Below are 22,608 nucleotides of genomic sequence, written 5' to 3' on the forward strand. Positions count from 1 at the left end.
TTCAGTATCCTAATGGTAGTCCTTTGAGATACTAGTTCAAATTAAAATTTAAAAATGTGCAGTATTATAAAAACAGTTTTAGAAATCTAATATTGAAACACAATCAAAATATTGCCTGTACCATGAGCTTTGTTATGCCCCAACTTAGCAAGAATAATTTTCTGCAGGACATAGAACCCCATCTTTTTAGGAATATACCTTGCAAAATATTTCAAGAAGATCTTCAATTTTCCTTTCCAACAAGTAGAAGAGAACAGCTGTCAGGTTTGATCCCAGGAAACTCTCCTCTCTGCAGATATGACTTCTCACTTCCAGGCTTCGCAGGCTTTGCCCATTCCTATGGGACACAAATCAAGTTTGACACTGATCAGGTTTGATCCCTTTCTTTCAGAGTCATTCTCAGTCTCCTTCTGGTATGAAAAAGTTGGTTTGCCATTAGGAAAGTTCAGTGTTTTAATTCTGTTTAGGAGAGAAATCAAGATACTTTTAAAAAAGTGAGCCTAAGTCAAAGAATGACTTGAAGAACTTTTCAGTTTTGCTAGCAAACAATTTCAAATTCAACATTGCATCATTTTCTGCTGTTAAAACGGACCAACTCCTGCAACATGTCCTATATCCCAACTGAAATCAAGTATACATATTTTACTGATATGACACAGCCTCTCTTTAAAGAAAGGTAGAATTAATCCCAAAGACAACCTCATCAAAGCAGCTGATAGAGGATCTGTGTAGAATTATTCTTTTACAGAATTGCTTGGTCTTGCTGGCATTCTTTTCTTCAAATGAAAACCAAACGTTTGGTTTTGGCAGATACTGACTACTTTCAAGTTACTTGTCCTTTTATTTCAATTTAAAACAGGCAGACATTCCTTATTAAAGTTCAAAGAATTTCTGTCTGATTCTGAGAGAAACTCATGGTGACTTTTGTTACCAAATCCTGTACATTCCCATACCCTGACATTCTAGAAAAAAATTATCTGATTGGTGCTATGACATTGGTTTGAAAATAAAGGTGAAGGATTTCTCTCATTGTTGATTAAGAAATCAAATGCCCATCATGCAAACCTGGTACCCAGCAATAATTTCAGTCTGGGGAAGGTTTTAAACAAAGGTGCCTTACTAAGTGTTTAGAACAGCTGTTGTTTGTCAGGACTGGAACACGGGGTAAGGCTGTCATGGGTGAGAATGGAAGGCTTAGACAGAGTTAGTAAAAAGCAAAGCCTTGCTGGTGAGTCTCGAGGTACAGAAAGGATTCCCTTGCTTTCTAAACTCCTTCTCAAAGAAGGGCTTAGGTGCAGTTGAATCCTATCTTAGCCTCGGACTGTGTTAACAGTTTAAAGGAGTTATAGAGGTGTGATTAAAACACTTTGTCCTGCAGGTTTTAATGATGTCAAAACAGATATATTTATATAAATGAATTATTTATTATGACAAATTAACAAACAGGTGAACAGATGAAAAATCTTAATCAGAATTATTTACTACACAATATAAACACTAAAAGTCTACTAGTAGAGTATAACAGAGCATAAAGTAGTATAGTGCACCGTCACAAAGCAATTACTGAAACAGTTATATTAAACCTAGCAAAAAGAAATATTTATTAAGTAGACATCTGATATAACACCCATACCAACACTAGTGGGGAGATCTCTTTCTCTCTGCCTCGAGGAGTATCCTTGGAGGGCATCCCTCGCCAAGGGAGGAATCTCCACCCACATACCCCAAGAAGGGTTATGTCAGAAGAACCTGACTGCATGAGAGGGGACTGGACTTTTATAGTATAAAGTGATTGACTGCTAGTCACACATTTACAGGCCAGCTATCAGCTTACCTGTCAAATCAGACTTCAAAAAGCAGGGTGTTTATTCGAAGTCTAGTGAACCAGGATGGTTTTAGCATAAGTAACACCAAGACAACACCCTGGCTCGAGCAGTAGATCTTGCATGATAGCTTGATTGGATTTTAGGTCTAATGAGCGTGGGTCTATCCTGCCACAAAGGCACAAGCATATCCTGGACTTACAGGAGGTGTTTCCCAACTCGGCTGATCCCTGCTCTGATACACAGCATCTGCAGCTTGTGCAGGTCACCTGGCCTCTTCCCTCTCATCACTGCGATTATCCCGTTTATAACCAGATAACCGCAAATGCCCGTGGAAACAGCACCGCTGTGACCGCCCCGAGCGCTGACAGGTTTGAACTTACACACTTCCTTCTGCCGCGCCTGAGGGAGGCGAGGTCCGGGCGCTGCAGGCAGGTGAAGGCAGGCCCGGCGGGGCCAGGGCGCCTTCCTCCGGCAGCCGAGATGGTGCTGCTGCTGTCGCCGCCGCGGGGCCGAGCCCTGGCGGCCCTGAGTGCCGGCGGTACCGAGACCCCCGCAGCCCCCTCAGAGCGCATCGACCCCGCCGGAGGGCGAACAGGGGCACGGCAGCCCCGCCCCGCCGGGACTACACCTCCCGTCGGGCCTTGCGCCGCCGCACTCCCAGGAGGCCGCGCGGCGCCGAGCGCTGCCATTGGTCGGATTCGAAAAGAAGCCGCGACTGGTGCGGAGAGCGAGAGAGAGACGCGGCGGGTGAGCGGGGCCGGGCGCGGGGCCGGGCGGTCGGGGCCACCCCTGCGGGGCGCGGGGCCACCCCTGCGGGGCGCGGGGCCACCCCTGCGGGGCGCGGGGCTTTCGCTTGCAGAGGGAAGGTGGTGGGGGCTCGGGGTGCGGGCAGTTTTCGGGCGTGGGTAACGCCCGGGCCAGGCCGTGCTGGGGCAGAGCCCCGGCGGTTGTGTCCCGTAGGAACGGGCAAAGCCTGCGAAGCCTGGAAGTGAGAGGTGTATTTGCAGAGAGGACAGTTTCCTCTTCATTTTTTTTTTTTTTTTATAGTGTAAGGGCTGATGCTTTAGGTTTTATATAGGCTCCAACGTGGTTTGGAGCTTTTTCTACCTTGCCTTGTGCTGCCTGGCAGTGCTGCACGTGTGTGCTGTGACCACGCTTTGCTGTGCGTGCCGCTGGGGATCCCCTTCTTTTAGGGTGCCTCCAGCTCTATTGCCGCGGTTAGTAGAGTTATAATAACACAATATGCCCTTACTTTTTAGTGGCTGCAGCCAGGCAATATAGTTGTTTACACCAGAATATCTGAAGCAATTGCAGTGCTGTGTGACACCATGTGGAGGCAGATATATAGTCTGCACCTTGGGCTTTGCATTCTGTCAGGGGTTGAACCTCGCTACCCTGAGTGCTGGGCTGTGTAAACACTTCTAGTGCCAGCTTTGGAACACAGCTTGATGTTTGCTTTTTGCCTCTTACGTAGAAAGATACAGAATGAGAGCATAATCTTGACAAATCACACTTAAAGCTTATATTTAAAGCAATTTAAAAGTCAGTTATCTAACAAATATATTTCCTGTAAAGGGCTGATAAGAGTTTCGCAGTGTAGCTGATGAATAAGACTTCAAATCGCGATAGCACAGGTACGTTTCTTTCCAATTGTAGCTTATTCACAGGTCAGTCTTTGTTCAAGCTGTGATGATATTTTGGGCCACATTTTTCCTGGTTTTCATACAGTTGCCTGACAAAAATGTAGATTGGAAGAAACAAAGTAAACATTGATGCTTAGTTTATGTATATTTTTACCTCATTTGCAGCTTGGTGACATTTGTCTAGCTGCTTAGAGGTCTCTGTCTGCCTTTTGCAGCTTACATAGATTGAGCCCTCTGCAGACCCACTCCCCAACTACCAGAAACTTGCTATGTAAATTATGAATAGGATGAAGAAAGCTTTCTTCTCAAAGAAATTGTAATTATCAGTTTAAAATTTACTGTCTTCTAAGGGACTTCAGAAGCTCTATGTTATATGATCAGGGAGCAGAAAATAGTTTTATTTTATCTTGCAGAATGGATCCAACTTTGGGTAATGACAAACTTTACAGACCATCCTATATTTCTAGCATTGAGCTATCTCCAAGATCAGGACTAGTAAGTGTGGAAGATCTTAAAACAGATCTCTCCTCTGAATTTTCTTTGGTTTCTTCAAACTCGGACACAAGCCAGGTACGAAAGCTTTAATGTTTGGATTGCTTTGACATTTATTTTTTACAAAATAAGCTTAGTCCTTTCTTTAATAAGAATAGTCAGAATTTTACAGAGAAGATGGAAAGCATCTTTTGTATGTTTTAAATTTGGAAGAGATGCATAGGATTAGACTAAGTTGTGTGGCACTGCATTGATGCCCTATTGGGCACATCAGTTTTCTCTGAATGAAGCTAATTACTAACTAGTTCATAGAATGTTTTATGAGTGTCATTCTTTATCTCTAGTTGGACTGAATGCAGTGTGTATATGTATATGCTACAAGATTAACTCATCACAGGCAACTTCTGCAGTGCCTAAGCACTTGTAAAAAATGATGTAGGGAATTACTTCTGATTCACATGTTGTCAAATAAGTCTATTCAAAACAACCTGGTTAAATAGAACTGCCTTAACATGCTAGTTGTCAGACAAAGAATAAAGAGTCTAACTTCCTTAATTTTTTTTTTTTAAGGGGAGCAATTTGGACTCTAAGGGACACCTACAAGTTTGCTTACGTATTAGGCCATTTACATCACTGGAAAGAGAAAATGGATCACAGGTGTGATGTTTATTTAGTTTAAAAATACCTTAAATTTGTTTTGTGGGAGTTTTTTTGTTTGTTTTTTTTCCTGTAAATGAGCTCTTTATATTCTCTTCATGCCCACATTGCTTGTGTTTCCTTTAATAGGACTGTGTTTCACTTGAAGACTCAACAAACATCATACTGAAGCCCCCCCACCACTATCTGAATCGACTAAGTGAAAAAACTGCTGGACAGATGATACAGAAGTTCACTTTTTCACGAGTAAATGAGTTATCTTTAAAAGTTTTTAATTTATTCCTGGAGCACGTTGTTTAACTTATATTATTTAATATCAAACAAACTATGGTTTTTGTTTAACTTTGTAGTCTTTAAGATTGTAAGCAAAAAGAATTTAAAAGAGCCTTTAAAAGTCACAAATGATTGCTTAAACAAAATATAAATGTTTCTTGGTAATACTCAGGTGTTTGGACCTGAAACAACTCAAGAAGAATTCTTTGAAGGTACCATGAAGGAACCGGTGCAAGATTTCTTAGATGGATGTAATCGTCTTGTTTTTACATATGGTGTTACAAATGCTGGAAAAACTTACACTTTCCAAGGTATAAGTAAAAACAAATTCTTGAATACACTTCCTTTTCTTTTTTTTTTTAATTAAGGATTACTTCTAGCAGAAATATCATAACTATTTCCTACATTTAAACTGTAGGCCCTGTACATGGGCTTCTCTTGGATATCAATAAATAATCTTTGGAAATCTCTTTCCATAACAAATATACATGCCAACAGACAGTCACTGTTTACATAAACTCTGTTTACATAAACAGTCATATTACTTTGTAAGGCTATACCACTTATTTTATAAGAAGAAATAGTAGAAGGACAATAAGTTTTGTGCCTTCTGAAACTAATCTTTATTGAAGTGACATTATTTTCTAAGCAATCTTCAGTTTAGGTGGACTATAATTGAAGTACTTTCAGTTACCATTTATCTGGGGCAATAATGGGATTCTCTTTTCTGTTGTTATAAATAATAGGTAAATAACAAAACCCAAAAATTCCTCAAGGGTACAGTTCTTCCAACCTTGACTAGTTTGGGGGGTGTGTTGTGTGGTTTTTCAAGAATTTTTGGTTGACGTCTTTTTAGACTAGAAGCTTTTTCATGGTATTATAGTTTTAGGACTTGGATAAAAATTGGCAGGGCAGAATCTTGTGTACTGGGTGCCGTGATTTCCTCTTCTGTTATTCCACTCTAGCATTACATGGGAGCCTGTATTCAGGCAATGGCAAAAGACTTAAGTGAAGGATGAAGCAGTTTTTTTAGGATTGTTCACCAGTAACTGTTATTTTGTTTGTGTTAGGTTGAATTACAAGTGGCATTGCAATACATAAAAAAATTTTAGAGAGGAGATAAGATGGGGAGAAATACATGCAGTGAAACAGTAGTTAAGCTTAATATGTTATTTGGTTAATAGCTTGTGATATGAGTGCCAACCACATTTTATATAAGTTCTGACTTAGGTGACCCAGCTAGTGCTATAACTTTTAAATGTCTGAAGAACAGGAGAAATTTATCAGCCTGATAAATTCTGCTCTCCCGTTTTCTCTCACTTAGAACTTAAGTGAACCCTTTTTAAACTTGAATTCAGAAAGATGAAGTGTACACTGAGGCTTTTATTTGACTTCTTTTTGTCATTCAGTTGCAAAAGTAGTATGTTATGAGAAACGGGTCTGGGACAGGGAAAGGAGTGACTCTTCACAAGGCTTTTAGAAGATTTTTGTAGGGTCTGTGGAGTTAGTACAGGACTGCAGCTAAAAGATCAGTCATGAGTTTTGTTTGAAGATTGATTCCTTGAGAGAGAGCAAAGGCAGCCTATGAAATACAGTTGAAAAACTGTGAATCTTTATTAAATGTCTGTTGGTTGTGGGGTTTTGTTTGTTTGTTTTCCCACAAGGCTAAGCTTATGCAGAATACTCCAGCAGTTTTTATTTTATGTTATGCTCGTTATTGGTGTAGAGTATGAACTGTTGCTGAAAGTTGAATACCTTTAAGAACACTCTAATGGCATTTCTATTACCTTGAGAATACAAAAACCCCTCACTGATTCATGCTGTAAGTTGCCTCCAAATTTCTCCTGTATGCCTCAAGATTTCTTTTTTTTTCTGTCTTCATTTATCTGTATACCTTGTTCACACTAATAACTAGGATTTTTCTTTTGTATGTTCTTTCAGGGACAGAAGATGATGTTGGTATTCTGCCAAGGGCCTTGGATCTGTTGTTTAAAAGTATTCAAGGAAAGCTATACACAGCAATGGATCTCAAACCCCATCGGTGTAGAGATTATATAAAGCTGACTGAAAACCAAGTGAGAGAAGAAACTGCTATTAAAAATTCACTACTTCGCCTAATAAAAGAGGTAGAGGAGCACTTTCTACACTGATGAGTGCATGCATCTTTAGATAGCTCTATGTTCTCCATTTTTCAGTGGGAAGAGACTAACTGTATTTAAGCATGGATATGTCTGGTGTCAGCCAGCTATTCAGATGAGCAGTAAAGTGAGCAATAGAGCTGATGAACCCTGTTCTCCTGTGGATTTCTGTCTCATGGCTGAATACTTGATGCACATGTAAACTCTAAGTGGGTTTTTTTTCTGTAGCTTGGGCACCTGATAATTTATCCTCTGGGCTTACTTAGTGCTTAATAAGAACTGAATGCAAATAGTCTCCTTTCTATCTGTGGGGATACTAGTAGGTCTGATCCTTTAAATAACTTACTGTCTTTCAGGGTAGTTGAAAAAAATTAATGATTTTGAGGTTGTTTTCCTCTTTCAGTTTGGCAAATATCTTCAAAGGAAGCAAAGAATTTATTTGAAACAGCAGAGCTATAACAGCAGTGGACTTACAGATTTGAATTAATAATCGATTTCTGCTGGACTTTATTCTTATATTCGCTGTTGAGCAGTCCAGAATTGCACTCCAGTTTTAGGAGTTGCCTGGAATTCTAAAGCTGTTTAGTCCAATTACAGTTATGGGGATTTGTATTTTGTATGAGCATATGCTTTTCTCGGTGTCTTTTCATTCTGAAATGAGGGGAATAATATAAAATAAAACTTAGCATATGTTAAGATTTGGAACTAGAAAGGTACAATTTTGCTTTTTTTTATTTTTAATGGAAAGAATTAAGCGTCTCCCTTGTGGTATGCTAGGTTATAATGGCTGTTGTGGGAAGGAATATATCTGTTACCTCGATTTTTATCCATTAGTTAGCTGGGCTCCAGGGTGGAAGGTAGATGGCAGCAAAATTCTTCGACTTCACTTCAGAAGCACAGACACATGCTCTCTACCTCTGGCAGTCTTCAGAAAAGGCTGTCACGTGTGTGTTTGAGTGCACATATATATCCCCTCTACTTTGTAAAAATGTGGTTTTAAGAAGAATACTTTAGCTTATAAATTTGCTGGCAAAGTTTGCATCTACTTCAACAGAGACAGGTTTGGGTGGGTGATTTATATGTGTAAAGCTTAAATCTAAAAATTTTGATTACATAAGTATTCCATTATTTTAGGAGCACTTACGGAATCCCAGCTTTATATGAAAAATACTCTTGACAGAACACTAAAAACCCCTGACTCAAACCATACCTGTGTTTTACTTCTTGTTAGTTCACTTAAGCATACTTGTTTTGGTAGACGAATTTAATTTCTTTAGACACTTTCACTGGCAAATCTGTGCCTATATAAAAGCTAACTAACCGAAATTAAGACTGGGAAGGGAGTGCAAGTGTATGAAGATTATAAGCTCTAGCTATAGGGTTTTGGTTGGCTTACTTTTTTTTTTTTTTTTTTTTAAATAGCTCAGCAAAAATTTTTTTCTAAAACCTTGACTTTATTTCAGCTGTATCATGTATTTCAAGCATGTATCAGGAAGCAATACGTTACTCATTTAATTTTTTTAAGTGAATGAGTGTTCTACATTTACCGCTGTTTCTGAGGGTTGGCCTAGTAAGGTGTAAGATATGAAACTGTGTATTAGCAAAATACCAATAACAAAAAACTTCAAGACTCTTCAAATTTGCCAGTGTAAGACTAATGTGTAAACTGCAACTGGACTCCTGCAAATCATCCTGTTAAATCACCCTGTTTCTGTGTGGGCTCCCACTCCTCTATTTTTTCTATGGCTAGACTACTTCTGATTCGGAAAGCTGAAATGCCATATACTGGGGTAAGGGAAGTGTCAGGAAGGAGTAAGAACAGCCCTTTCAACAGCAGTATATGGGTACATTGAACTAGACATTATGTGTAGGCAGGATCTTTCTATGGGCGTGTTGCAGCCATGCTCTATTCCTATTTAGTAATACAACAGAACTGTTAGAAAAGTAACTTGTAGCATATTGTACTGCCAGCAATATGTTTTAAACTTTGTTTTATTTTGTAGGTAGACCATCAGATTAGCACTAACAGCAATGCACCTGTTGATTCTAAGGGTATGTTTCATATAAAAGAATTGCAATTAAAACTGGCAAAGAAGCTTTCTTAACATCAATAACTGATTTCTGGCCTATGTTAATAATAAAATGACTACTTGTCAATTTTTGTATGCCTGTGAATTGGATAATGAGGAAGTTATTTGGGCAGAAAACCCAAGGATAAAATGGTTAGAATACCTGAACAGGCATTATATGACCTGGAAAGGTCATAGGAAAAGTAATACTACTTAAGCTATGGGCCCTAGTAATATCCTGACAGACTTTTAGAATACCTGTACTTTATAAATCTAATTCTAGCATTTTAAAAACTACCAAAATACTATGTTTGTTTTAAAAAGTCAAAATGAAGTATGCTTGTCAGTTTAATTCTTTGTCTTAAGAGACTTGGATAACTCTAACCAAGCTGTATGTGTTTGATAAAATTTAAAAGTGGAAAAAGAAGTGGTACAGTAAGTGTCTCTTGCAAATATGTAGGTTAAGCTTGTGACTTCCAGACATTTAAGAAAGGGAGTGGGAACTTCAATGAATTTTTGTATGAGTTAAGAGTTTTTTAGAAGGTTGCTGTAATATCAGTTTTCACTTATTAATTTTTTTAATGAAACTCACTTTGCTAGGTCTATATTGACTGGTAATATTTTGTACTTGGCAGATGTGGAAGATACCTCAGAAGACTCAGAACAATCTGCCACAACTGTGAGAAATTACATCAAGTTTTCTGTTTGGGTTTCATTTTTTGAGATTTACAATGAATGTTTTTATGATCTACTGATTCCTATATCAAATGACAAGAAAAGAAAAACACTACGCCTTGCTCAAGACATCAAGGGATGTTCTTTTGTGAAAGGTGACTAGAATACATTGCAAATTGCCGAATGTAGTTTGAAAAGTTTGTCTACCTGTAATAATGCTTCTTTCTGGATTGGAAAACTCCTAACTGCATTCACTGTGGCACTGGAAATGCCTCCCTTGAGTGACTGTAACTGCTGAAAGCCTCCACGCACTCCACTGCCTCCATTTCTTTGAAATGGGATAAATATTAGAAACAATTGACAAATTTGTTAGTGGCTTGCTCTTTTCCATTTTCTTAAATGCTCCAGTAGTTCTTAACTGTATTTATAATTGGCTCAACAGTTTTGGGGATTTTTGTTTGTTTTCAGTATTTTCTGTAGAGAAGCAGACTTCAGACAATATGTGAGAAAGTTCAGCCTGACTTCAAATTGGATTTTAATCTCCAGTCAAACCTGTAATTCTGTTTTGGGTTGCAAGAGTGTGGGGATAATAAATAACAGTTCAACGTTTGTTTCAGGTCATGGGGAAAAAGAGTTTTAAACCTATTTCATTTGTTACAGATTCTTTGAACAATCAAGGCATCAGTTCTAGAGTAAGGGCTTTTTTGTAGGCGTTTGGCCTGCTGCTTTTTCACATAAGTTGGTGGCCCTGAAAGATGTTCAGATGACTTCCCCTTTCTCCCTTCCCCCCAACTGTAGTGTGAAATAGAGAAGCTATCCAGGTAGAATTCTGCCTTGCTGAATATGAATGTTGGGCATTCTACTCATATTAGACCTTTTTTGCTTTTCAGTGCTCAGGCTAAGGTTGCTCACTTAATTTGAATGAAACATATTTAGTGTCCTAATAGAATGAAATAGTGTATTATATTTGTCCTTTTTTTCCTGTGAGAGGAGCCATTTTGATTTTATTTGTCATTATATAACTTCTGTCTGAAGCAGGTGTAGCAAAAGCCTCAAGTAAAAGTAGTATCCTTGCTGTGCATACATTATGCCCTTAATACTTATTTTAGTATTGTTATTTTCAAAACTGTCATATTTGTTTTTCTTAAAGGTCTGCAGTGGGTTCAGATTTCTGACTCTAAAGAAGCTTTTAGACTACTAAAACTGGGGTTGAAACACCAGAGTATTGCAAGCACAAAACTAAATCATTGCTCCAGCAGAAGGTAAGAAACATTTTGAATAGCACTGGGCATAGAGCGCTGTGTGAGAGGAAGGAGAAACTAAAATATGGCTTGTGGCTTTCAGGAAGGGAAGAGGCTTTAATGTGGTCTAGATTTCTAGGTTTCAGTTTTTGTGTCCTTTAGCAGTATGTGACACATTGCTTTAAGCCAAAAGGATTCAATCCTTCAACAAGATGAACAGGTACTAAAGCTAACAGCATTTTATCAAATACTCTATACAAAAGCACTTAGCTTTATTCCATCTAAATGCCTGAGGAAAAAGCAAAATAAGCTCTACATAAACATCTCTGTAAAAGTTTGTATCTGATAGTATATGCTTACATACCTTGATAGGTTCAACAGCATTTTGAACAAATATTGTGGAGGCTAAAAATACTTTCAAAGTATTGGTCTACTTCATAATTTCTCTTATGATTTCAATTTCTCCTTTTAGTCACAGCATATTCACGGTTAAGGTACTAAAAATTGAAGATTTAGGAACACCACGAGTGATCCGAGTCAATGAGTAAGTTCAGAACAGTCTCTCTTATGGTGAAGTTGTCAATTATTTTCCATGTTGATATACTGGTACTGCACTATACATCCAGTGCTCCCTGTGGGAGCTTCCTGCATGTATGGTGGCTTCCCCACTCCCTATGCTCCTATGGTACTTGGCCCTCTCCCTCAGCCTGTCAGGTTGCAGTTCTGTTCTCCATCTTGTCCCCTCTGTTCATCACAGAGTTCTGCCAGCATCCTATACTCCTCAACTCATGTGAGTCCCCAGAAGGAATAGGATGAGGAGGTGGGGGTGGGTGGAATAAGAAGCATGTTGAAAAAATGTTTGACAGGAAATAGGGGGAAATTGGATTGGGCAAAAAAATTTGAGAAGGATGAAGAAAAGTGATCGTTTTGAAAAGTGAATAATTTGTTCATCGTGTAAGGTAAATAAAGTGAATTTTCCTGTTCTGCTTTCAGATTGTCATTTTGTGATCTTGCTGGTTCAGAAAGATATACCAAGACCCGCAATGAAGGTGACAGATTGAAAGAGAGTGGAAATATAAATACCTCTCTCCTGACTCTAGGCAAGTGTATTAATGCACTGAAGAACTGTCAACAGTCAAAGTAAGTCCTTTTATGAATTGCAAACTGGTTGTGTTTTTTAGGTGTTGCCCACAACATTTAAAAGTTATTGTTTAAAATATACAATATTAACACTTAAATTTCTGGTAGAAAAGACATATAAACTTAGGAAGTCTATACTGTAGTCTTGTTGATATACTAGAGTTATCTTTAAACTTGCCTGGTTTTGCTTTGTAATTAAATCATTTAAATTATAACATAATCCTTTAAACATGCTATCATAGATTTTAGCAATTTAACTTTCTTCTTCTGAGCTTGACATATCAAACTTTGGAATAAGTTTAAAACACCATTGTCACTAATGTCATAGAGCCAAATATTCAGCATTTCATTACTTCTTTGGAAACTAACTCCATCTTCTACATACTTCCATTGTGATATTTCTTGTCAGCAGGATATTGCTGTGCTATCATGACTGTGTACTGTTTGACAAAATTTGTTATTTTTAAACTGTGACATAATTTTAACACTCTCCTGATCTAGCTAACCATAATGCAGACAAAAGAAAGCCTTCCCCCTACTTATGCCCCAGCCTGAGGATCTAAATAAGAGTAAAACAATACAAAAAGTTAACTGTCTAAAAACCAGTATAGTAACTGTCCAGGAAGTGTTTCCTGCATAGGTTCTCGTTTGAAGATCTGTTTCTGTCCTAGAGGTTAAATAAACTGTCTGCTGTTTTTGATATGCCTGTATGTGCTTTGCCAAATTCACTTAGTCCATAACACTGTTCTTGGCAGCATGTTTGAAGTCTATCACACCTTAAGATGAAAAAGCTTTGCTAGTATGTCTTCCTGATTAACCCTACATTTTGTGAATTTCTGGGGGTTTTACCTTCCTGACCTTTCCAGATAGGAAGGATGCATTAAAACTAGCAGCTGTGTAGGGAGTCATTAGTGTATCCGTAATATAACTTTCTGATCCTAATAATGGGGAATTTTAATAATATGGAGGAAATGTTCTGAAGCACAATCTTGAAGTACTAATACAGGTCCTGTGCAAGTAGAAGAAGAAGCAGTAACTTTCTTATAATGGTTCTTGTTTCCATCATGTGGCAAAGCTACTTCTGAGCCATATATGTATTCTGGCAGGAAGGAGTGTCACTATCTTGCTGAGTTCTGTAGCACTATTCATGTTACTGAATAGCTGTCGTGCATCCAAAATGCATTTGGTGGCAAAGTCGTGTTTTAGGAATTCCTATAAAACTTTCTATAAGTACTAAAAACTTCATCACCAGCTGTTAATTTCAAGGGTGCAACTTCGGATTCAGGACATGCCAAACTTCTGGGAGATTAGGGATAAAGTTCTAAAAAGTATCTCTATATGTTTGATGTATGCTAGTCTTCTTACCTAGACACTTGCTATTGTCTGTTCTCAGAGGTACGATAAGGGGTGAAAGAGATCTCTGATAATGTTGGATACTGCATGTCTAAAACTACATAAGTACTTTTTGTGGATGTGGAAAAGAAAACAAAGAGATGGGGTATAGTTTGTAGCATGAGGCTTACGTGACCTACTGTAGGCTAAATGTTGAACACTCTTGGCTTAAGTGCTCCCATTGATTGCATTGCTGTAGTGTACCAGAAAAAAAGGTAAAGCAGCAATCACCACAGCCACACAAGCTCTTCACAAACAGCTGTATCTAGTTCAAAACAGTTTTAACTGATTTAAAGATTGCGGCTTTTATAGGTGTTTTCAAGTCTTCAGGCTGGACAGCTCTTGGACTGCCTGGAACTTATTAAACTTCTGATCATCTGTTCTTTTGTCTTTAAAGGTTGCAGCAGCACATACCCTTTCGGGAAAGTAAGTTAACTCATTTCCTTCAAGGATTCTTCAGTGGAAAAGGGAAGATATATATGATAGTAAACATAAGCCAATGTGCTTCAGCATATGATGAAACACTCAATGTGCTAAAGTTCTCAGCCATTGCACAAAAAGTAAGTGTGTTGTTGTTTATCTTGTTGCTCTGTAACTTGGATTTGCTTTAAAGAGCAGGTTCTCTCACTCTTGAGAATATGAATTTAGTTACTGGCTTTTTCTGTCATGTTGCAATGATATTCCTGGTTGGGGTTTATCTCCTAGAGCTTTTAAAAAGGCCTTGTTGGGAGTTTCTTTTTCCTTCTGAATGTGGGGTTGGGAGCATCCCCTGCTGAAAATTTGTAATTCCTGTGAAATGTCCAGCCTAACCAGACACTAACTATATTTGAAAGAAATTCCCTGAGATCTAGGTAAATTTCTTCTGTAGTCATAACATACTTTCACCTAGGAGCACTTCTAGCTGTCCAATATCCTACTGCTATCTCAATTTGGAATATTGCTCACCTGAAATACTGATAAAATAGACTGAGTACCAAAGAGTTTGAAAGGTCATCTTTATGTTCACAGAGGCTTCAGTGGGAAGGTGGAAGCAGAGTGAGTAGAAGTAAGTGCAGTGATGTAACTTTGGCAAAGATAGAACGTGAAAGTATTGGGGATCAGTGCTACAGTCTTAATGAAAGCTATGGAAAAGTTTTGTTGGCAGTTGGATCCATGCTTTTGGAATTTGGGCAGGCTAAGTGCACCACCAGAAGTAGCAGACTGTAAGGGTGATAGAGCTGTTCAAGAAATAGAATTTGTAGGATGGTATTCCTGTAATGCAACTAGAAACTCAAAGTACAGGAAATTGAGAAATCTCTTGGTGCAAGTGGTGGTAACTCTCTTTTAGGTTATCCATCTAGTGAAACTTTGTGGTCTTGGGATCAAAGGAAAGGTTAGACTACAAAGTGACAACTTTGTACTCTAGCTGGAAACCCATGTTGAGTAGTGACTCTGAATAGAGGATAGGCTGGATACGCTCCAGAGAGCTACAGGAGAGTGCAAGAGGTATGTCTTCAAAGTGCCAATGGAGGTTTTAAAAAGTACCGGTAACTTTGTTCTTTGTTTTCTGGATAGGTTTTAGTTATGGATACATCTATTCTTCCCCAAGATCAGTCATTTGGCCAGAAATTGGCAGGAGAATCATCACTGCTTAATGTCACTAAAATGCCAATCTCAAGGAGAAGAGCCACTATCCTGTGGGACAGAACCTTGGAAGATGTGGTCGAAGATGATGATGACGAGATGGAGGAACAGCACAGTGTGTCAAGAGAAGAAGCAGTGCAGGAAAAGGAAGAAAGTAAAGTTGTTGTAGGAAAAGAAGAATATATGGTATGTATCAGGGCTACTTTAAGACTCAGTGTAGTGTGGAGCCTTGAAGCAAGGTATTCTTCTCCCGGTTTCCCTCATCTCTCTCCTCTTTTTTCTGATCACCCTTATCTTACCTAAATATAGTGTTTAGAACTACAAGTGAATTACTTATGACTTAGTGCTTATTGTGGGAATACTCTATGAAATGTGTCAAGGTACAGACTGAGCAGTAAGAATTACAGATTTGGCTTTCTCTTCTTTTGGTAACCTGTGGTCAATGCACAGAAAGTATTACGTGGTTTTTAGCAATTCAGAAGATTGTTCCTTTGTTATTTTATGAACAAGAAAACTCTGGAAACTGTCCTTTAAGGAACAGTCACTTCTAGGGAAGACAAGCAGGAGGGAACAGAGGATTAGAGACAGTTTTGTTCAGGTTTCATCAATACCGCCTCAAAAATGGGTATCTGGAAAAAAAGGCCAAATTCTGTGGATCTTAAGCCTGTTTTTAAAGATAACTTTGAGAGTTTTTTTGTTATAAACTTAGTGTTCTTTGTAAATGCCACCTCTGTGCAAACTTAAAAATTGCTGTTAGTACCAAACAGGTAGTTCAACCCACTCATGAGTCCTCCTGTTTATGAATGAACTAATAAAATACTTTTGCCAGCAGGAGAGTAAAGTGTTGTAGTGTTCAAGGAATGGGAAAAATTTCTCTTCTGGGAAACTTTCTTTACGAAAAACTCAATAATAATTGTAATTTTAGACACTGCTGAGTCTCATAGAAGAGCTGAAGAACAAACTTATTACTGAAAAGAAGAATAAGTTACTGCTGGAGCTAAAAGTTCGTGAAGAAGTGATACAAGAGTTTACCCAATATTTTGCTGAGCGGGAAATAGATTTCAAGTAAGCTGGCTTTAAGTGATTTTAAAGTTACTGGTTAAGCAAATTAGAGTAAATTCTCTTATTTCTTAAGTCTCTCTTGGCTGTAAGAGACCACACTCTTCTACTAGATCTTATCTTCCACTATATCTGTTAATGTACCAGTTTGTTTGGACTATGAGGTCAGGAAAAATTCTGTGTACAAAAGGCTTTGACTTTTCTGTGAGATGGGTAGGGGTGTGTGTATAACTTGTGAGTAGTGTTTGTTCCTGTGGAGCTCTTTCTAAGAGAAGAGCTGCCTTGATAGGTTGTCTGTAGGAGTGACATTTGCAAATTCTTTGGTTACTTTGGTCTTAGCGATACTCCAAACAGATATTCTGGCTCAAGAAGCTTAGGAAAAAAAGCTTTTTGTTAAGTGCTATCCATAATCTGTATATTTGTCTCACTCTTGTTCTTTAGGGGTGTGTCTGTATGGGAAATATACCTCTGTTCTGGTGTAGCAGCACTATTTTGTGTACTGTTTTGCTGTGCCAAAATAAAGAAGAAAGCATCTTTGTTTATAAGCAGCTGTATTTATAACTTTTTAGCATCTCATACTGGCTAGCTTTTAGCTGACTTATTTTTCCTGCTCTAGAGAGTGCCTTGATCATGAACGAGCACGGCTTGAAGAAAATGCTGAAAAACGCCTGGAAATCTTCAAGGAACTCGCAAATAGTTGTCCTAAAAATGCAGATGAAAGAAAGAAATTAGAAGATCAGCCTGGCAGTGAGCAAACTGGACCTCTGGTATTTTTATCTGTCTTCCCTAAATGTCCCTTTTACTCACTACCTGTTATCATCATGATATTTCTTAAGAATTAGAAGAATGGTTTCAAGGAATTGCATGCAGTGCAACTGTATCCTCAGCAAGATATATTTATCCCATTTAATAATGGGGTTGCTGAACCTTGGGATTTAGGAATCTTTGGAGTTTTCTGCATTTCTCCAACACAAAGTGAAAATTCCTATATACAAAGAGATTGAGGGAAAACTGCAATTATGATATAAAATCCGTTGCATTAAGTGCCTATTTACAATCCTTGAAGCTGATTTCTTAGGCATTATATATGGACTGTACTGGAGTGATCACAGATTTCTCTCAGGGCGGTTGTAGCTACAACTGAAGCAATGAGAATTATCCATACACTTAAGTCATGACTCTTCTTACTTTGAGGCTGTCTCTTGTGAGTTTGAAATCCTTTATTTTTAAAAAAAACAAAGAAGAAAGATATAAAGTCAGTATTTTGAGTTCAACTTTCACATTAAGTTACCACAAAATTGTTTGACCTCACAAACTTTTACTGATACCTGAAAATTTCTGGTGTATTCCTTCTAAAACTGTTTGCTTGCTATGTTCATTCAATATTCTCATTGAATTAAAAAATGCTACCTTTTATAGTAAAGTTGGAGGTGATATGTTTATGGACATATAAAGTGGACTGCAATGTTGGGTCATTAAATATTATAAAAAAGTAGCTATTACTTGATACTGGACACTTGTGTGTGAAGGTAGACAGAAACTGGCAATCAAAATGCATATGAATCTTCAAGATGGTTTTGAAGTCAGAATTAACGGTACTTAAATGTTTGAATTTGTAATGGTCTTCCAAATTTTCTGTAGAAATAATGGCTTTTGTGTAATTATTTGCCATTTCTAAATGGATATAAATTATCTTTCAGGATGAAGAATATAGCACAAGGCCAGGTGTCTGCTTTGATTTTGAGGGCATTATTGTGTCTCTGCAGAATGATATCACCGATATAAAAAATCAGGCAGAAGCAGCACACCAATACATTGTGTCCCTAGAAGACCCACAGCAAACTATAGGATGGCTTCAAAAACAGCTAGAAAAAATCACCACTGAACTAATTGAGACCAAAGAACAGCTGGCAGAGAAAACCAAAGGTAAGCTGGGTCTAGGAGTGATGTGAAAGAGACAAAAAAAGAAATTACTGACTGCTGTGAAATAGAAATAATAATCTAGTTGAGCAGGATTTTGGAACCAAATCTTATGTATAGCAGTGGTGATCAGGGGTTTTTTTATATGTTCAGGTTGAACAATTTTTCAGGCCTTGGTTATTTGATTTTTAAGACAAAACTTCAAACTATCAATCGCAGACTTTGGAATTGTGGGGTAAAACATCCAAATTATTGATTCCTGATTCTAATCCTTATACTTCTCTTATGTTTTGCTGATGTAGTGTTTTCAGGTATCCTGTGAAACATTCATGGAGGAAAAGCTAGCAGTACCTCATCATACGATTTCAGCAGAGGTCTTTTGACATGATCTATATTTTGTATGGGTTGCAAGGCCCAATTTTCCTGTTCAAAAAACTTAAACAACTTTGAAATGTGTCCTATAAGTAGAAGTCAACTTGAAAATAAATCTATTCAAAAACTACTGAGGTACCAGAAGATCCAAAAGAATGAATGATTACCTGATGCAGACTTTTTTCCTGTTACAGATTTTGGAACACAGAGGATTAAATTGGAAGAGTCTGCTGAGCAACTTAAAGATGCAACTGAGGTAACTTTCTCATAAAAAAATTTTGTGCAAAATTATTTGCTTTAATACTAAGTTCCAATAACTTAAAATGCTATTACAGTGTCGTTCTAGCTTTTTTTTTTTTTCATATATCAAACATAATTTAACTAATCTTGCTTCTAAATGCATGGTATAATTCAACAATTTAACACTACCTGAACTACTTTTTTTTTCTTTTCCAAGAAAATGAATCTACAGAATAAAAGGATTCAAGAACTAATAGACATTGTCGAGCAAAAAGATAAAGTTATTATGAGACTACAAGGTTTGATGACCTGTTCAGAAGAAACCATAAAAGACAAAGTAAGTCTTAGACATCTCAGTTGTCTTTATATAAAAAAATCTTTCTGTATGCTTATAATGGACTTAGCTACTTTGGGAAATTGAAATTTTCTGTAAATACTTGCTTGAAATAGTAACAGGTCAGTTGGGATTGAAACTAAAGCCACAGCAAAATGTTTGTGTGGGTGTGAAAAATGGGACTTTCAGAAGCAGTGGTCTGAACTTATTATTGGAGAATTCTAGATGAGACTCTTAAGAGCCATTAAAAAAAACAGCCACAGTGTGAGAACTTGAACGGTGAGAATAGTGGAAATGCATCACTGTCTATTTTTTTGTCCGAATGAAAGAGGAAAAAAAGGAGGTTTTGTTGTAGCAAAAGGCCAATTTTAATTGAAGTTAGAAACTAATAATGTGAAAAGAACAGTGATTCTGTAAATAGAAAAAGATAAAAAATCAGTGCATTCCACCCACCACCACCATGCATGCACACTTGCAAAGGAAAAGCAATAATAGGAATATACTGAGCAGAGTTTGGACTAAGCAGGTATGACATGGGTATCTGCTTTTGATATGATTAATACCACTTAGAACTGTCTAGTCTATTGATAGCTCCTGAATGCCAGAAGACTAGCTTGACTAAATGTATACAGGCTTAAAAAAAAGATCAAAACATGCAGTTAGGGGGTTTTGGGAATTTTTTTTTTTTTTTTTTGAGCCTGATGTCCAGTAACTTGAAATAGCTCTGAGAAGATTTTAAATGAAACTTAGTCAGCACTCTGATCCGTTTTTCTCTTCCACTGTAAACTTAAAGCTTTGACCATATTTAATCTTGTATTCTCTCTCTCTGCCCCACAGCACTTTAACTTTTCAATAGTATGAATGATCCAAGAGTGATGAGAGTTGTGGTGACTTCTTACTCCTTCTTCCAAGAGCAAGGCTTTAACTGTCCAGTGTTTCTATGAGACTGTGTGGCATGAAATTTTAAACATGACCACAAATCTCAAGTCTAATAGAGTAGTCAAATAGATATCTATGTATGACAGGCATGACTGGGCTTTCAAACTGCATCAGATGTGTCATGACAAAAACGATTTGTGGCTTTGCTAAAGGATGCTAAAACTCCCAACTCTGGCAACGATGATAAGAAAGTGATTGACTTGTAGAACTGACTGTTTGCCCTTTGAACAAATTGGGAATTTTGTCAGCTCTTGACATTGAAAATTATTTTCAGATGGTAAACTAATTTCTCTTACATGTAAGTCTTGCGTTTTGTAGTTTCCCAGTTTTTTTGCTCTGATTCCTGTAGAGTGCAGAATATTGAGTTTATTAGTATTATAAATTGTACTGGCTTTTGGTTTAAGTAACTGATCTGTACTCACTTTTTCCTCTGACAACCCCTATACACCTTACCCAGATAGTTTTGTAAAAGTATTTGTATATAAAAAACTACTAAGCCTTTTAAGTGCTCAGTTTATGCAACTTCAAAGTAATTGATGCTATTTTAACACAGGACAACACTCTGACTACCATTAAGAGAAAATTAGCAGAAAAGAACTCCAATGAAGTGATGGAAAGCAGCCAATTGAAGGATTGTGAGGAAACTGTACGGGAAGTGGGAAGAAAACGTTGCTTGGAAAATAAGTCTACTGTGGAAGAAGAGCCACCTACAAAGAAAGGTACAATTTCTACCATCACTCAAGAGGGCGTCTTCAAAAAAAACTTGATTACTATCCCAGAACAGATGCAAAAAGCTGTGAAGCGTAAACATCGCGTTATGAGGAAGAGATCTGCTACATTAAACTGGAAACGGAAATAACTGTTCTGTAAATGTAATCTATTTTACAGAACGTCCTATATTATTTACTCTAAGTGCTTTAAATAAAATTTAGTTTTTAGACTCTTTCCTTTCTGATGCTTTTTCTCATCTGTCTATGTACTTGCAGACCCAGCTGTAGTTCTTCGGCAATTTCTTAACAGTAGTTTTTGTGCTAAACTTGCTATTGCTGGACTTCAGGCAAAGTGGCATCTCCTGCTCAAGTTTTTGAACCTTACCTAAGCAAGCATCAAAGGTGTCAATGACTTATTGATTGTTCTGTCATACTGTTCTGTCATACAGTATGTGCTGCAAAACTTGGTGTTTCATTCTGTATCCATGAGTGTGAACGCACCAGCTCTGGTCAAGGTGAGAGTGCTGGCAAAGGAGAAAAGCCTTTCACTTGAATGGAAGTAAAATTATTTTAAGTTCACAAATTATATATTTTGTACAGCTCTTATGCTTGCACCTTCAATCCTTTTGCTTTTCTTGCTTTATCTGTGAGCATATCAGGTGAATAAAGTCTATTAATAAGCAAAAGTGAGCTATATGCGACTTGTACGAAATGGTACTTACAAGGGCTGGCTGCCTCTACCCAGCTCAGCTTCACTTCCTCATAGAACTATGGAAAGCATATGTGACAGAAGGGTGAAAGGCCTTCTCTTTCTGTAAAATGAGAATTGTCAAATTCACACGATCATAGAAAACTGAGGCTGCAGACGGTGAATAAACTGAAGGGTGGACTATCATTCATTACAGTATGCAGTAAAAGAATGTGGGAACACTCATTGCAGTAGGTCAGTTTTAAGTTTATGGTGCAAAGAGTTACAGTGAATGGGTTTACCTCAGGGTAGTGACCCATCACTAGTGGGGCTCTGCAGGGCTCCATCCTAGGCCTAGTTCTCTTTGACATCTTCATTGATGATGTGGATGTGGGATCCAAAGCTATACTAAGTAAGTTTGCCAATGATAGCTGTCAACTCCCTTGAAGGCAGAGAGGCCCTGCAGAGAGATCTAGACAAATTAGAGGGCTGGGCAATCACCAACTGTGAGAAGTTTAACAAAGATAAGTGCTGGATTCTGCACCTGGAACAGGGCAACCCTGGATGTACATATAGACTAGGGAATGAGAGGCTGGAGAGCAGTGCTATTTTCGATGATCCTTGTGGCTCCCTTCAATTCAGGATATTCTATGATTCTATGAACGAAGCACTTCTTGCCCTGGGTATTGAACTTTAATATTTACTGCCCTAGAAGGTGGGAGAGGCAGATAACTCTCATATTCCAGGCATGGTTAGACAAGCTGACAGCCTCCAGGTTTGTGACTGAGAGGGTTAAGGAGGGTTGCATTGTCTCAGTTCTTCAATGTCAGGGAAGTTCCACAGGAAGTGGCTGGGCCTACCAATAGTTGCAAAAGGAGGTAAAAATATTAGGTTAAGTCAGCTGATGGTGTGTGATCCAATAGGGCGTTTCTGATGTAAAACTATTTCAAGTAAGTGTCATTTGAAGCTAAGGACTAGAGGTTTTGACAAAGCACCTCAACACCTCTGCCTTTTAGTGAAGTATGCACAATTCCAATCCAATGTGAGGAATATGTGGTATTTTGTCTGATATGCTTTCATGTGTCTACACAACTGAGCTTTCAGAGAACCATTTCCTAAATCCAAAGTTTTTAGTCTTTTAGGATTTAAAAGTATGACTTTATATGCCACAGTCAAC

General features: G+C 37.9%; 1 protein-coding gene across 3 annotated transcripts in view; it reads left to right on the forward strand.

Moving 5' to 3' along the window:
* Positions 1 to 2,479: 2,479 nt before the first annotated feature.
* KIF20B (kinesin family member 20B) overlaps positions 2,480 to 22,608 on the forward strand; it is a 37,453-nt gene continuing 17,324 nt past the window's right edge. Inside the window, exons 1-20 of one of the 3 annotated variants that reach the window (XM_064662851.1) lie at positions 2,730 to 3,460; positions 3,685 to 3,785; positions 3,883 to 4,039; positions 4,532 to 4,618; positions 4,748 to 4,864; positions 5,064 to 5,202; positions 6,833 to 7,017; positions 9,033 to 9,081; positions 9,734 to 9,928; positions 10,924 to 11,035; positions 11,487 to 11,558; positions 12,008 to 12,154; positions 13,944 to 14,106; positions 15,101 to 15,355; positions 16,095 to 16,234; positions 16,845 to 16,995; positions 17,929 to 18,154; positions 18,715 to 18,776; positions 18,978 to 19,097; positions 20,587 to 20,752. In XM_064662851.1, the coding sequence (XP_064518921.1) occupies positions 3,748 to 3,785; positions 3,883 to 4,039; positions 4,532 to 4,618; positions 4,748 to 4,864; positions 5,064 to 5,202; positions 6,833 to 7,017; positions 9,033 to 9,081; positions 9,734 to 9,928; positions 10,924 to 11,035; positions 11,487 to 11,558; positions 12,008 to 12,154; positions 13,944 to 14,106; positions 15,101 to 15,355; positions 16,095 to 16,234; positions 16,845 to 16,995; positions 17,929 to 18,154; positions 18,715 to 18,776; positions 18,978 to 19,097; positions 20,587 to 20,752 (2,581 nt within the window). In that variant the 5' untranslated portion in view covers positions 2,730 to 3,460; positions 3,685 to 3,747. Of the gene's footprint in view, positions 2,574 to 2,729; positions 3,461 to 3,684; positions 3,786 to 3,882; positions 4,040 to 4,531; positions 4,619 to 4,747; positions 4,865 to 5,063; positions 5,203 to 6,832; positions 7,018 to 9,032; positions 9,082 to 9,733; positions 9,929 to 10,923; positions 11,036 to 11,486; positions 11,559 to 12,007; positions 12,155 to 13,943; positions 14,107 to 15,100; positions 15,356 to 16,094; positions 16,235 to 16,844; positions 16,996 to 17,928; positions 18,155 to 18,714; positions 18,777 to 18,977; positions 19,098 to 20,586; positions 20,753 to 22,608 lie in introns of those variants that run through there. The other 2 variants (XM_064662853.1, XM_064662852.1) reach the window with 2 other exon arrangements.

The sequence above is a fragment of the Pseudopipra pipra genome, chromosome 8 (genome assembly GCF_036250125.1).
Source record: "Pseudopipra pipra isolate bDixPip1 chromosome 8, bDixPip1.hap1, whole genome shotgun sequence".
Taxonomy (NCBI): Eukaryota; Metazoa; Chordata; class Aves; order Passeriformes; family Pipridae; genus Pseudopipra; species Pseudopipra pipra.